The sequence below is a fragment of the Heterodontus francisci genome, chromosome 10 (assembly GCF_036365525.1).
Source record: "Heterodontus francisci isolate sHetFra1 chromosome 10, sHetFra1.hap1, whole genome shotgun sequence".
Lineage (NCBI taxonomy): Eukaryota > Metazoa > Chordata > Chondrichthyes > Heterodontiformes > Heterodontidae > Heterodontus > Heterodontus francisci.
In genome coordinates this window covers 78,580,700-78,597,523 of record NC_090380.1, presented here as the reverse complement: position 1 = coordinate 78,597,523, position 16,824 = coordinate 78,580,700, and the positions used below count along the sequence as shown (strand labels likewise).

At 42.3% G+C, this 16,824-nt stretch overlaps 1 protein-coding gene across 3 annotated transcripts in view; it reads left to right on the top strand.

Moving 5' to 3' along the window:
- gsk3ba (glycogen synthase kinase 3 beta, genome duplicate a) overlaps window positions 1–16,824 on the top strand; it is a 211,654-nt gene that overhangs the window by 132,194 nt on the left and 62,636 nt on the right. For all 3 annotated transcript variants that reach the window (XR_010975847.1, XM_068040837.1, XM_068040838.1), the window contains one exon: window positions 8,793–8,903. Coding sequence is in view for 2 of the 3 variants with exons in the window: in XM_068040837.1 (XP_067896938.1) it covers window positions 8,793–8,903 (111 nt within the window). In the remaining variant the exon portion in view is untranslated. The remainder of the gene's footprint in view (window positions 1–8,792; window positions 8,904–16,824) is intronic.

Genomic DNA, 16,824 nt, shown 5'->3' with positions numbered 1-16,824 from the left:
TGAATTGTGTTAATACACTCTAAGGACAGCTGAAAATGGGGTCTAGAAAGAGGTGTCCATTCCTCAGAATTCTTTTATCTCTCTACCAAGCCTATTTAAGATTTCTATAGTTTAAAAATTGTTCTGCATTGCAGCTATTTATCAGATATTTATATGTACTGGTTATTTGGAATTCTGTCTGTAAAATAATGGAAACATTCAAAAGAAATGGAAATGGTGGTTGCTTATATTCCAAAGATGTACTGTTACGACCGAGGTGGGAGAAGTGCAATGTTTATTCTAGTTCCACTTTTCCATGGGTCGCAACATATATTTAAATTTTTTCCCGCTTACCGATACATTCAATCATTGACTATATTTTTATCCCAGAATAAAACACACCAACCGGGTTTCTTTAATAAGCAACAAAATTATCAGTTTATTATAAAAGAAATCTTAACCAGTCATGAAGTAAAGCATAAACACATATTGAAATATTAATTTTCCCTTTTTAACTTGGCCCCCCTCACACTCTCTCAAACTGCCCCGCCCCCCCCCCCCCGCCCCCCCCCGCCCCGGTTAACCGGAAAAATAAAGGGATTTGCGTTTTAGAGCTCTATTACTGACAAAAACACTTGGGTTGAATACTTGTTCATTCTTCAAGAAACAGCAGATGAGATATGTTGTGTTCCAAAACTGGCATACGTCTGGCCTCTGAGTAAATGTAGACGGGTCACTGGGATCTTGTAGAACAGTTCATTTCCGGTGGCATTGAGAATTAATTTAGTCAGCCTTTCTGCAAAGACAGGAGAGATGAGTTGACACAGTGGACTTCTTAGGGTCTTTTAGAGAGGTGCTGGAAAGCTGAGTTGGGTTGTGGTCTTCTCTCCTTCCTTGGGAATTCTCTCCCTTTTTATACAGTTCAACCCCAACTCAAAACAATTCAAAAGCGAAACCGGCAACAGGAGATCAACCTTTTGACTTCCATCAATCTTGACCTGTCACTTCTTCGTAAACTATTTCTCCAGGTGTCCAGAGTTCTCTGTTGTTTTTTGAGCTGGAAGTCAGATGGTTTCCCGGAAAGGCTTGTTTTCCTTGCAATACTTGAGTGCCCCTTTTAAAACAAAAAACAATTCCAGGAATTATTTTTCAAAGTCAAGTGGCCTTTACATGACCCCCTTTGAAAACCACAAAGTTTAACATTTCTTCAATCTTTGAAAAATGAATCCTCAAAAATATATTTAACAAAACAGAGTCACGTTCGTAACAGTACACAGAAGGGTATTTGCAAATAATTCCTTAAAAATAAGCAAGCTATCTGGTCATTTTTTTTTTTCTTTTCCCATTATAGTTCAGTAAATCCTCCTCCCCTGTCCCATGAGGTTTTGCAGCTTTGTTTACTTTTAAGCAGCAACAAAACAAAATTATATTTGTCATTTCACCATTCTGCATGCACCCTTTCCCAGATGTCAGGAAGTTTTGAGCCCAGCACATTTGACCAGAAGAAAATGTCCCTATAGTATCTCGGCTAGCCATTTTACTTTCGTCATTCGTTTTGTGCCGAGCGGCAGTGGGTTATCGGAGTTACACTTAATGAGCAGTTTATTAGAGAAGCCAATAATTTTTCAGTCTTCCTTAGACTTGGGGGTGGTGCCAGAGGACTGGAGAATTGCAAACGTTACACCCTTGTTCAAAAAAGAGTGTAAACATAAGCCCAGCAACTACAGGCCAGTCAATTTAACTTCGGTGGTGGGAAAACTTCCAGAAAAAATAATTCGGGCCAAAATAAATAGTCACATGGACAAATGCGAGTTAATTAAGGAAAGCCAGCATGGATTTCTTTTTTTTATTTATTTAGAGATACAGCACTGAAACAGGCCCTTCGGCCCACCGAGTCTGTGCCGACCATCAACCACCCATTTATACTAATCCTACATTAATCCCATATTCCTACCGCATCCCCATAATTCCTCTACCACCTACCTACACTAGGGGCAATTTACAATGGCCAATTTACCTATCAACCTGCAAGTCTTTGGCTGTGGGAGGAAACCGGAGCACCCGGCGGAAACCCACACGGTCACAGGGCGAACTTGCAAACTCCGCACAAGCAGTACCCAGAATCGAACCCGGGTCGCTGGAGCTGTGAGGCTGCGGTGCTAGCCACTGCCGTTGAGAAAAATAATTTCTTAAGGGAAAATCATGTTTAACGATCCTGCTGGAGTTTTTTGAGGAGGCAACAGAGAGGGTTGATGAGGGCAATGCTGTTGATGTGGTGTACGTGGACTTTCAAAAGGCATTTGATACGGTGCCACACAACAGACTTTTGAGCAAACTTGTAATTTGGATAGGGAACTGGTTGAGTGACAGGAAACAAAGAGTAGTAGTTAATGGATTAAAAACAAGAAATGCTGGAAATACTCAGCAGGTTTGGCAGCATCTGTGGAGAGAGAAGCAGAGTTAACGTTTCAGGTCAGTGACTCTTCAGAACTTTTATTTTAGTATTTTGCTTTTATTTTAGTGGTTAATGGATGTTTATCGGACTGGAGGAAGGTTTGTAGTGGAGTTCCCCAGGGATCAGTGTTGGGACCCTTGCTTTTCCTGATATATATTAATGACCTAGACCTTGGTGTACAGGGCACAATTTCAAAGTTTGCTGGTAATATGAAACTTGGAAGCATTGTGAACTGTGAGGATAGTGTAGAACTTCAAAAGGACATAGACAAGTTGGTGGAATGGGCAGACAGGTAGCAGATGAAGTTCAATGCAGAGAAATGTGAAATGATTCATTTTGGTTGGAAGATCATGGAGAGGCAATATAGAATAAAGGGTACAATTCTAAAGGGAGTGCAGGAGCAGAGGGACCTACATGTGTATGTGCATAAGTCATTGAAGGTGGCAGGTTGAGAGAGCGGTTAATAAAGCATACAGTATCCTGGGCTTTATTAATAGGGGCATAGCGTACAAGAGCAAGGAAGTTATGTTGAACTTGTATAAGACACTAGTTCGGCCTCAGCTGGAGTATTGCGTCCAATTCTGGGCACTGCACTTGAGGAAAGAAGGGAGGGCATTGGAAAGAGTACAGAAAATGTTCATGAGAATGGTTCCAGGGATTAGGAATTTCAGTTATGAAGATAGATTGGAGAAAAGAAGGCTGAGGGGTGATTTGATAGAGGTATTCAAAATCATGAGAGGTCTGGACAGAGCAGATAGAGGGTAACTGTTCCCATTCGTGAAAGGATCGAGAACGAGAGGGCACAGATTTAAAGTATTTGGTAAGAGAAACAAAAGTGACATGAGGAAAAACTTTTTCACGCAGCGAGTGGTTGAGGTCTAGAATGCTCTGCCTGAGAATGCGGTGGAGGCAGGTTCAATTGAAGCATTGAAAAGGGAATTAGACAGTTATATGAAAAGGAAGAATGTGCAGGGTTATGGGTGGAAGGCAGGGGAATGGAACTGAGGGAGATGCTCTTTCAGAGAGCTGGTGCGGACACGATGGGCCGAATGGCCGCCTTTTGTGCTGTAACGATTCTGTGAACCAAGACCTGTATATTTTTCCCTCCCCTGTTTTCACCTATTTCAATTTATGTTGAATTAGAATATAAACTTGCAATAATAAACTGTAAAAATGTATATATTTTAGCTGATACATGGAATGAAACATTGTGAAATGTCCACATATTCAAACAATTTACCAATCCAGCCCATAGCAACTTTTGCATAGAGATGTTAGTGTTTGTGGGCTCTTCTGAAATCTAGTACTTGCATTTCTTCAGAAAACCCCAAAAATTTAAACTACAAACTCCTTGCTGTCATTTATATTTCTCCTACACATTCTGATTGCTGTAAAATTACATCTAGCCTTCATTGTATATTACATTAAAATTAATAACCTCAATTTGAACCTTGGGTTTTCTGTTAAAAGTTCAACACGTTACTGGTTCTCAACAGCACCACCAACAGGAACTTGATGCTGTTTCAGTGCTTGGGAATAAATGAATCATTCAGAATTCTTAAACTTTAGCTTGTTTAATTTTCAGGCTGAACCAGGCTGTTTGCAACCTCTGAGTTCTATTTGACCCTGAGCCGAGCTTCCATCACAAAGACTGCCTACTTCCACCTCCTTAACACCACCTCTATCTTTCATTGTCTCAGCTCATCTACTGCTGAAACCCTTATCCTCAACCTTGAGTTGACTATTCCAGTGCACCACTGGCCTGTCTCCCATCTTCCAACCTCCATTAACTTAAGCTCATCAAAAACTCTGCTGCCCATATCCTACCTTGCATCAAGTCCCATTCACCCATCACCTGTGCTGGCTGGTGTTCATTTGGGTACATCTCAATTTTAAAATTGTCATCCTTGTTTTGAAATCCCTCGTGGCCTTGCCACTTCCTATTTCATTAACATCCTACAACTCTGAGTATCTATGTTCCTCCAGCTTTGACTTCATACTTCCCCACTTCCTTCGCCTGACCATCGGCTCCCATGCCTCTAGCCATCCAGGCTGTAGGATGTGGAATTCTCACAAAACCTCTCTGCCTTTCCTCCTTTAAGACACTGCTTAAAACCCACCTCTTTGACCAAGCTTTTAGTCATTTGTACTAATATCGACTGCTTTGGCGCCTGTGATGTACCTTGGACGTTTTACTTTGCTAAAGATGCACCCTGATAATTCTGGAACTACAATTTTAGCATTCTGGGCAAGCATATCTGAATTTATAAGAACTAAGCATAACCTTGACTGACAAGATTTTTAATCACTAATTCTGTTGCAAAACGTTTGGCACGTGACTAGCTTTTAAAATAAATGTTGCATTAACCTGTATTTGTTTTACACAATCTGGTTCCCTCTCGCCTTACTTTAAAGCTCTGATCTACTCAATCTAACTGGTATTGTGCTGCAAGGTAATTACATTACAAAGTAGTTTTAAATTGTAGCTTTACTTTGGGACCTGCAGCATTTTGCTGAAAAAAAAATTCTTCAAAAGGAATTAAATTTATAGACTCTACTGCATTCCAGTTTCATTTGTCTCAGGAAAATCATGACCCTGATTTTATTTATCATGTTGCTTTTATTGAAAGTGTCACTTACCATTCTTTGTAAATAATTTGTATTGATCACGTCAATAAAGAAGGTTCACAGTGACCCGGACCACCTTTTCCTCTCTTTTTCCCCCCCCCCCCCACCCCCTTAATACCTTGTCCAATGGACCATTTACATGTAGGCTTTGACCATGTATATTCATAGGACACTCAACTATGGAGGACATCAAAACTAAACACAAACTTGACCTCACACCACACACTCGTATACTTCCAGAAAGATTTGTGGAGAGGGAACAAGGGCAAGAACCCTGTGGATGAGTTTTTTTAAACACCCTTTCTTAAACAAATGGCTTTTATGACCAATTGTAATACACTTACAAATACCCTAGCTGACATTAGCTAATATAAATAAAAACAAGAAATGCTGGAAATACTCAACAGGTCTGGCAGCATCTGTGGAGGGAGAAGCAGAGTTAACGTTTCAGGTCAGTGACCCTTCTTCAGAACTGGCAAATATTAGAAATGTAAAAGGTTATAAGCAAGTAAAGTGGGGTGGGGCAAGCGATAACAAAGGAGAAAGTGTAGATAGGACGAGGTCACAGAATAGCTGACCAGAAGGTCATGGAGCAAAGATATGTTAGTGTGTTGAAAGACAAAGCATTAGTACAGAAAGGGTGTTAACAGACTGATAATTGAACAGCTGCAAGCACAAACATGCAAAAAAGCATTGGGTAAGCAAACTGAACAAACCAAGATGAAATAAAATAAAGACAAAAAAAATATTAAAAAGGAAAAAAAAAACTAAAAATAAAAGTAAAATGGAGGGCCCGTCATGCTGTGAAATTATTGAACTCTGCTCAGTCCGGCAGGCTGTAGTGTGCCTAGTCGGTTAAATGAGATGCTGTTCCTCGAGCTTGTGTTGATGTTCACTGGAACACTGCAGCAATCCCAGGACAGAGATGTGAGCATGAGGGCAAGGGGGTTTTGGCGGGGGGGTGGGTAGTGTTGAAATGGCAAGCAGCCGGAAGCTTGGGGTCCTCCTTGCAGACTGAGCAGAGATGTTCCGCAAAGCAGTCAGTCACCCAGTCTGCGTTTGGTCTCCCCAATGTAGAGGAGACCACATTGTGAGCAACGAATACAGTATACTACATTGAAAGAAGTACAAGTAAATTGCTGCTTCACCTGAAAGGAGTATTTGGGCCTGGGATAGTGAGGAGAGAGGAGGTAAATGGGAAGGTATTAACACCACCTGCGATTGCAGGGGAAGGTGCCGTGGGAAGGGGATGAGGTGGTGGGAGTAGTGGAGGAGTGGACCAGGGTGTCACGGAGGGAACAATCCCTTCGGAATGCTGACTGGAAGGGAGGGGAAGATGCATTTGGTTGTGGCATCGCGCTGGAGGTGGCGGAAATGGTGGAGGCTGATGGGGCGGAAAGTGAGGACAAGGGGAACTCTGCCACAGTTCTGGGAGGGAGGGGAAGGGGTGAGGGTAGAGGTGTGGGGAATGGGCCGGACACGGTTGAGGGCCCTGTCAACCACAGTGGGGGGGACACCTTGGTTAAGGAAAAAGGAAGACATATCAGAAGCACTGTCATGGAAGGTAGCATCATCAGAGCAGATGTGTCGGAGATGGAGAAACTGGGAGAATAGAATGGAGTCCTTACAGGAGGCAGGGTGTGAAGAAGTGTAGTCAAGGTAGCTGTGGGAGTCGGTGGGTTTATAATGGATATTAGTAGACAGGCTATCCCCAGAGATGGAGACAGAGAAGTTGAGGAAGGGAAGGGAAGTGTCGGAGATGGACCATGTAAAGGTGAGGCAAGGGTGGAAATTAGAAGCAAAGTTGATAACGTTTTCAGTTCAGGGCGGGAGCAGGAAACTGCACCGATACAGTCATCAATGTACTGGAAAAAGAGTTGGGGAGGGGGCCTAAGTAGGACTGGAACAAGGAATGTTCGACATATCCCACAAAAAGATAGGCGTAACTAGGACCCATGCGGGTACCCATTGCAACACCTTTTACTTGAAGGAAGTGAGTGGAGTTGAAGGAGAAAGTTGTTCAATGTGAGAACAAGTTCAGCCAGGCGGAGGAGGGTGGTGGTGGATGGGGACTGGTTGGGCCTCTGTTCAAGGAAGAAGCGGAGAGCCCTCAAACTGTCCTGGTGGGGGATGGAGGTGTAGAGAGATTGGACGTCCATAGTGAAGAGGAGGCGGTTGGGGCCAGGAAACTGGAAATTGTCAAAATGACGTAGGGCGTCAGCAGACTCACGGATGTAGGTGGGAAGAGACTGGACCAGCGGAGAAAAGATAGTCAAGAAAAGAAGAAATAAGTTCAGTGGGGCAGGAGCAGGCTGACACAATGGCTCTGCCGGGTCAGTCCTGTTTGTGGATTTTGGGAAGGAGGTAGAAGCGGGCTGTCTGGGGTTGTGGGACTATGAGGTTGGAAGCTGTAGAGGGAAGATCTCCAAAGGAGATGAGGTCAGTGACAGTCCTGTGGACTGTAGCTTGATGTTCGGTGGTGGGGTCATGGTCCAGAGGGAGGTTGAGAGTTGGCGCTGAGCCTCTGCAAGGTAGAGGTCGGTACGCCATACAACAACGGCACCACCCTTGTCTGCAGGTTTGACAATTTTGAGGTTAGACCTGAGAGAACAGAGTGCCTCAAGTTCAGAGCGGGACAGGTTAGAGTGAGTAAGGGGGGGCAGAGAAATTGAGATGACCAATGTTTCACCGACAGTTTTCAATGAAAAGATCAAGAGCGGGTAAGAGGCCAGGGAGAGAGGTCCAGGTAGAGGGAGAATGCTGGAGGCGGATGAATGGGTCTACTGATCGGGGCATCTACTGACATTAGCTAACTTGGCACAAACCATGGAAACCAAAGCTGGGTCCCACTTTTGGCTCTCATTAACTTCATTGTTTATTAACCATTTTCGGGCAGGCTTATTTATTCTTTACCCATTTTGCTGTCGCTGGTATTGTGCTTTTTTTCTGAATTTCTTCCATTTTCATTCACTGCTTTTTATGCTGGCTCATGTTCCCTACAATTTTTGTTGTACTAAACCTTCGTCCTTGTATTTTTAGGGAGAAAAATATATTGTCATTTGGGCCTTCCCATGTCAAACAGTTTGTGCTTTTAACCATTTGTTTCTGGTCCAAGTCAATGCCTCAGGAATGTCTGGTGACTGAAAATTGCACACCTAGTATTTGTCCCATGTTGACCCTCATGTACCTCCTGAAAGGGCAGGACCTACCAGGAAAAACCAGTCCCCATTTTTTTCATGATGGGAAGTTAATGAGCCATGGTATGGAGAATTGTGGAGTAGGCTAGTTGTAAGTTAATTACCTGCTGACATCTTTATGCTTTCAATGAGCACTATCTTGCCAGTTCAGTCATTGAGCATGTGCCATCAACCTACTTGATTTACTAACATTGCACAAGTCCTAGTGTCATTTTATACAATACTATTGGTGTTTCTTCTCCCAATCTCAGATAATAAAATATTTGAATATAACATCTAAATTGCTTCCTGTAAGTTGGTATTCATACAGCATCTCTCGTCTAAGAAATGGAAACAGTGGTCTGAGATTTGGATTGGGGCGTTGTTGGAGCAGAGTGCTTCACAATGCATCAAACCATGACCTGGGAGCCTGATGTGGGAGTGCTAGATACTGACACTTGGTGCCTGAAATGAGCACAGGAAATAGATTGGAGAGTCTGTCAGGTAACATGTAATATTTATTAATAATTGCACCCTTTTTTCTCCTCTTCTAGAAAGATGAAGTGTACCTCAACTTGGTGCTAGACTATGTTCCGGAAACTGTGTACAGAGTTGCCAGACATTACAGCCGAGCCAAGCAGACACTCCCGATGATTTATGTAAAAGTAAGGAATTTAATGGGTATTTAGTTACTATCAATGTTACTTCATTGTTTCATTATGCTGTACTTTGTACCATACTTTGTCTTGCACCTACTTTTATGTCTCTAACTATGTTGGAAAATAGCAGGTGCATTTCTCTGGGGGCGGATTAGTGTAGTCAGTTTTTCTTGCAGCAAGATGGCTCATTCAGTCACACAGCAATCCATCTGGATGACCACCAGGAACTGATCCTGTTGATGGCTGTAAACTTTATTGAAGACTAAGGCTGTAATTGAAATTCTGGGACATATAGGTTTGAGGATCCTATGGTATGTGCTGTTAACTTAAATTAGGCTCCCAATTTCAGTTGCTTTTTAATTGTTTGCTGTGGGTAAGCAGAAAATATCCAATGAGAATAGAGTGCCTCTTTTATTGGACAACTTATACTTTCAGAATAAGATTGGTCAGCAAATTTCCAATTCTATTAATTCACTTTTCATCCACCAGTATGGCTTGTAACAATACTATTTACCGACTTATTTAATATTTTTGTTAAGGCAGCTGAGGATTACAATGCACGTGTGTAAATCCACACAGTGTGGTGAATAAGGTTGGTGAACTACGAGCACATATAGCACTATGGGAATATGATGTGATGGCAATAATGGAAACATTGCTTAAAAATGGCAAGGACTGGGTGCTTAATATACAAGGATATAAAGTGTTCAGAATAGGTAGAGAAGGAAAAAAGGGAGGTGGGATGGCAGTCCTGATTAGGGAAGACATTGCAGTGCTGGAAAGGGAGGATGTCCTTGAAGGGGCAAGGACAGAATCCATTTGGTTAGAGTTAAGGAGCAAAAAGTGTCTGATCACCTTACTAGCAGTATTCTGTAGGCCTCCAAATAGTGAGAGAGAGATAAAGGAGCAAATCTGCAGGGAAATCACAGAGATGTGCAAGAACTAGAGTGGTGATACTGGGGGATTTTAATTACCCAAATATCAATTGCAGTAATTTTAGCGTAAAGGGTAAAGAGGGGAATGAATTTCTGGAATGTGTTCAGGAGAACTTCCTTGATCAGTATGTTCTCAGCCCAACTAGAAAAGAGGCATTGCTGGATCTGGTTCTGGGAAATGAGGTGGGCCAAGTAGACCAAGTATTTGTTGGGGAGCATGTGGCTAAGAGTGATCATCGTATCATAAGGTTTAGATTAGTAATGCAGGAAAGCAAGGAACAACATAAGATAGAATGTCTAGATTGGAAAAGCGTGATGACAAGGGATCTAGCCAGGGTAGAATGGAACCAAAGACTGACAGGAAGAGCTGTATTGGAACAGTGGGTTGTCTTTAAGGAAGAGATGCTTCAGGTACAAGCTAGGTACATTCTAACAAGGGTGAAAAATAGGGGAACCAAGAACAGGGCTCCTTGGATAACGAGGGAGATGGAGATTATGATGAAACAAAAAAAAGAGGGTGTATGATGCATGTCAGGTGAACTTAAGTGAGAACCAGGCCATATGCAGTAAGTTGAGCGGGGAGGTGAAGAGGAAAATAAGACTGGCAAAGAAAAAATATGAGAGTAGAATGACAGTCAACATAAAAACAAACCCAAAGATCTTCTCCCAGCATGAGAGTAAGAGGTGAAATGGGGCCTGTTGGGGATAAAGAGCTTAGAGGCACTGGGCAAGGCTAATATACTTAATGAGTACTTTGTATCTATGTTTACTAAGGAAATGGAGTCTGACAAAATATCAATAGAAGCAGAGAGAGTCGAGGCAATGGATAGGATAAAAGTTCAGAGGGGGGAGGTACTAAAAAGGCTGGCTATGCTTTGGGTAGATAATTCACCTGGTCTGGATGGCCTGCATCCCAGGTTGCTAAAGGGAGCGGGGGTGGAGATAGCAGAAGGGTTTGCCATAATCTTCCAATCTTCCCTGGATACAGGGGAGGTGTCAGAGGATTATTCAAGAAAGGGTGTAAGGACAATCTTAGCAACTGGTGGCTACTTAGATTAACATGAGTGGTGGGTAAAGTTTTAGAAACAATAATCAGGAAAAATATCAAGGGACACTTAGAGTTTTAATTAAGGGTAGCCAGCATGAATTTTTAAAAGGCAGATCATGCTTAACTAATCAAAAAATTCAATTAGATGAAGTAATATATGGTTGATGAAGGGAATGCGGTGGATGTTGTCTAGCTAGATTTTAAGAAAGCATTTGATAAGGTACCACATAAAAGTCTGGTTAACAAAATTGAGGTTCTTGGAATAGGAGGGTCAGTGTCTAATTGGATAAAAAAAATTGTCTTAAGGGCAGAAAACCGGGAGTCGTGGTAAATGGTTGTTTTTCAGACTGGAGAATGGTAGACAGTTGTGTTCCTCAAGGATCAGCGTTGGGACCACTGCTTTTTTTTGCTTTATATAAATGACTTGGATCTTGTAATGCAGAGTAGAATCTCAAAATTTGCCGATGACACCAAACTTGGAGGTGGGGTTAACAGTGAGGATTTTGTGAACCACCTGCAAAGGACATAGATCGGCTCGCAGAGTGGGAAAACAGGTGGCAGATGGAATTTAATACTGACGTGTGAGGTGATGCATTTTGACAGGGATAGGGAGATAGTCCTTAAAAAATGTGCAGGAACAGAGGGACCTGGTGGTGCATGTACGTAGATCTTTGAAGGTGGCAGGACATATTGAGAGAGTGGTTAGTAAAGCATATGGGCTATTGGGCTTCATAAATAGAGGCATTAAGTACAAAAGCAGGGACGTTATACTGAATCTTTATAAAACACTGGTTAGGCCCCAACTGGAGTATTGTGTCCAGTTCTGGTCACCATGCTCAGGAAGGATGTGAGGGTCCTTGAGGGTGCAGAGGTGATTTACCAGTGGACCAAATAACAATGGTGCGCGTGGTTGAAAGAGAATATATTTCCAATGGATTATATCACATTTCTAAGCCTAGCAATAAATATTTAATGCGTTGATAGCGAAGATGAGTTGCATGGTTTTCCAAGAGCTGAGTGGCTTACTGTGGCCAACACCATCTGGCAATGGACTGTCCATTGGTTCCAGAGATGGAGGTTTTAATACAAGGTTAAGTTGGAAAAGCTCTCATTTTTACATGGTCCATCACCGACACTTCCCTTACTCGACTTCTCTGTCTCCATCTCTGGGGATAGGCTGTCTACTAATATTCATTATAAGCTCACTGACTCCCACAGCTACCTCGACTACACTTCTTCACATCCTGCCTCCCGTAAGGACTCCATTCCATTCTCTCAGCTTCTCTGTCTCTGAAGCAATTGCTTTGATGATGCAACTTTCCACAACAGCACCTCTGATATGTCTTCCTTTTTCCTTAATCGAGGATGCCCCCCCACTGTGGTTGACAGGGCGCTCAACCGTGCCCGGTCTATTTCACGCACTTCTGCACTCACCCCTTCCCTGAACCGCTACAGGGTTCCCCTTGTCAAGAACAAAGAACAGTACAGCACAGGAACGGGCCATTCGGCCCTCCAAGCCTGCGCCAATCTTGATGCCTGCCTAAACTAACACCTTCTGCACTTCCAGGTTCCATATCCCTCTATTCCCTTCCTATTCATGTATTTGTCAAGATGTCTCTTAAACATCGCTATCGTATCTGCTTCCACCACCTCCCCTGGCAGCAAGTTCCAGGCACTCACCACCCTCTGTGGAAAAAAAAACTTGCCTCGCACATCCCCTCTAAACTTTGCCCCTCGCACCTTAAACCTATGTCCCCTAGTAACTGACTCTTCCACCCTGGGAAAAAGCTTCTGACTATCCACTCTGTCCATGCTGTTCATAACTTTGTAAACCTCTATCATGTCGCCCCTCCACCTCCGTCGTTCCAGTGAAAGCAATCCGAGTTTTTCCAACCTCTCCTCATAGCTAATGCCCTCCAGACCAGGCAACATCCTGGTAAACCTCCTCTGTACCCTATCCAAAGCCTCCACGTCCTCCTGGTAGTGTGGCGACCAGAATTACACGCAATATTCTAAGTGTGGCCTAACTGAGGTTCTGTACAGCTGCAACATGACTTGCCAATTTTTATACTCTATGCCCCGACCGATGAAGGCAAGCATGCCGTATGCCTTCTTGACTACCTTATCCACCTGCGTTGCCACTTTCAGTGACCTGTGGATCTGTACGCCCAGTTCTCTCTGCCTGTCAATACTCCAAAGGGTTCTGCCATTTACTGTATACTTCCCACCTGCATTAGACCTTCCAAAATGCATTACCTCACATTTGTCTGGATTAAACTCCATCTGCCATTTCTCCGTCCAAGTCTCCAACCGATCTATATCCTGCTGTATCCTCTGACAATCCTCATCATTATCCGCAACTCCGCCAACCTTTGTCTCGTCCGCAAACTTACTAATCAGACCAGCTACATTTTCCTCCAAATCATTTATATATACTACAAACAGCAAAGGTCCCAGCACTGATCCCTGTGGAACACCACTAGTCACATTCCTCCATTCAGGAAAAACACCCATCCACTGATACCCTCTGTCTTCTATGACTGAGCCAGTTCTGTATCCATCTTGCCAGCTCCCCTCTGATCCCATGTGACTTCACCTTTTGTACCAGTCTGCCATGCGGGACCTTGTCAAAGGCTTTACTAAAGTCCATATAGATAACACCCACTGCCCTTCCTTCATCAATCAGCTTCGTCACCTCCTCAAAAAACTCAATCAAATTAGTAAGACACGACCTCCCCTTCACAAAGCCATGCTGTCTCTTGCTAATAGGTTCTCACTTTCCACCCCACCAGCCTCCACATCCAGAGGATCATCCTCCACCATTTCTGCTACCTCCAGTGTGATGCCAGTACCAAACGCATATTCCCCTGTCAGCATTCCGAAGGGATTGTTCCCTCCCTGGTCCACTCCTCCGTTACCCCTGACACCTCGTCCCTTTCCCACGGCACCTTCCCATGCAATAGCAGGACGTATAATAGCTGCCCTTTTACTTCCTCTTTCCTCACTATCCAAGGCCCCAAACACTCCTTTCAGGTGAAGCAGCGATTTAGTATACTGTATTCACTGCTCACAATGCAGTCTCCTCTACATTGGGGAGCCCAAATGCAGATTGGGTGACCACTTTTCGGAACACCACCTCTCAGTCCGAAAACATGACCCCGAGCTTCCTGTCCCTTGCCATTTCAATACACCCCCTTGCTGTCATGCCCACATCTCTGTCCTGGGCTTGCTGCAGTCTTCCAGTGAACATCAACGCAATCTCGAGGAACAGCACCTCATTTATCAATTAGGCACACTGCAGCCTACCAGACTGAACATTGAGTTCAGTAATTTCAAAGCATGACTGGCCCATTTTTATTTTTTATTTTAATTTTAGTTTGTTTCATTTTTTCTTAACCATGTGGCTGCCTGCTGTTTATTTCATGTTTGTGCGTTTGTGTTTTTGGCTAGAGTTGTTCATTATTCTGTCATTTAACACACTGTCTTCATTAATGCTCGTCTTTCACCATTCCATTAACACACTCTTTGCCGTTGCCCCATGACCTCCTTGTCCGTTAATTTCTCTGACCCTCTGTGCTATCAACACCTTCCCTTTTGTTCTCTCTTTTCTCCCCCGCCCCACTTTGTGTTTAAAACCTATTACATTTCTAACCTTTGCCAGTTCTGATGAAAGGCCACTTACCTGAACCGTTAACTCTGTTTCTCTCTCTACAGATGCTGCTAGACCTGCTGAGTATTTCCAGCACTTTTTGTTTTTATTTTGGAAAAGCTGGGTTTGTACTCCGAGCAAAGGAGATTGAGCAGAGATTTAATAGAAGTGTACAAGATTATGACAGGCTTAGAGAAGTTGGACAAGGAAAAACTGTTCCCATTAACAAATTGTAGAGCAGACTGCATTGTGAGCAGCAAACACAGTATACTAAATTGAAAGAAATGTACACAAATTACTATTTGACCTGGAGAGTGTGTTTTAGGCATTGGACAGTAAGGAGAGAGGAAATGAAAGGGCAAGTGTTGCATCTGTGTCGAAAGGTCACAGACCTGAAAACTCTGTGTCTCTCTCCACAGATGCTGCCTGACCTGAGTAATTCCAGCATTTTCTGTTTCTATTTTATTTCCAGCGTCTGTAGTATTTTGTTCCTGTTGATGTTGTGCACTCAATTGTAGTTCTAAAAGATCTGCTAACTTTATGATCCTATGCAAGTAGTTGCATATTTTGCAATTTGTCAACACATTTCCTTTTAAATCTGTTTATTTTTTTAAATTACTGACCTAATTAACATTTGAACCCACTTTCCTGACTATAGAATATGCCAGCTGTAGAAGGGCTGTTTCACGATATGAAAAGCAATATACAGGGAAGGACACTTGTGTATATTGTCCACAAACTGCTTTTACTTTTTTTTTAAAAAAAGAACTGCATAATATGTGATTATAAATGCATAAAATAAATTTCATTCAATTAATTTCTAAAAATTCTAATTCTTATCCCTTAGTGTCATTAAGGTATGTCTCATGATTAACACTAGCTGGCCTGGTAATTGGTCCGAGCAGTCATTCATATTTAGTGTCAATAGTGAACATTCGCTAGCATGACTGTCATGGGTATGGTCGCTGAAGCCATCCCTTAGCTAGATTGATAGAGTGTGCTTTTGAGCCGAAAGGTCCCCATGTCACGATCTATACCACTAAGATGCCTGCCCTTCACCTTTGCATCCAGCAAAGAGGCTGCGGATAGTATTTGTATTCTGAAACTACATTGAACAACATTGGAAAATGCAATGCCAAAAGAAAATCATAATGTTGTATGGTTGAAAGTGCTTAGAGCAGGCATTGTGGTAGAGAAACGATTGAGTTGTGTATGATACTTGATAGAAATTAGTAAAGTATGTAAAAGGCCTTCTGTGAAGCCAGTTGTCTTTTTTTCTTGTCCTTGTGACTGTTGACTGCTATCAAGAATGGTTAAATTGCAGAGGAATATGTATAGGAGCTTCTGTTGCCCAGTAGTAAAAGGTAAAATTTGTAGAGTTGTGTGGGATGTGGTGTTCTCAGTGAATATTCTTGAGTTTTTGCAGATGCTGAGGATCTGTTCCAAACCTCTGACCATTCTTCATCTTTGATTTGACAGGCTAGGTTTCATTCCCAGTGGCTGGGTTTCTTTTTATATAGGTTGACTTTAACACTGGTAACATCTAATTTATGTTCCTTGTTATTAGCCTGTGAGTAAGCCAGGATCTATCTGTCAGAAATTCTATTTTTTTATATGAAATTTTAGCTAGGTCATAATGGTTGTAAATTAGTTTCTGTGAACTGCTAGCAGTTCAGTTTGCAGCATTTTTGTGATCTTTTACAATATTAAATTGGTTTAGGAGTTTGTCTCAGGTTGTAAAAACTTACAATTGCTCCAATAAACCTTTGAACTCTAGCTGATTATATATCCATTATGGAACAATAAATGTGTTAATTTGTAGTATTAGATACATATGGTTGTTTAAGATCAAGAAATTTTTATTATCTATCAAATGTTAGATCTGATGTTGGTACTGTTTCTACCAATAGGCTCTAAATTGCCTATGCTTAGTCTGTTGCAGTTCTAATTGTTCCAGGCCCGCAGTCTGATAATATCTGCAGTCTGTTTGGGACTGAACAGAAACTGTTACTCCAGCGGGTCCTGCTAACATGACTCCATATTTCGCTTTTGTCCTGAAGAGAATTATTTCATATCTTGGGGGCTGCTCTTCTACATTTGGATTCTATCTTGATTTGACAGTTCTATAAACAGAAAGTGCTTGAATCTGGGATCAATATGGCAAAATTTGCCTAATTCTTCAATTCATTCAGTTCAATTGCATGTGTAGGTCCTTACTGTAAGGCAGGATTGTGAGTGCAAAGCTGTACAATTATGTAAAATACTCTTAAAGCTTTTTAAAATATTTTAGAGATA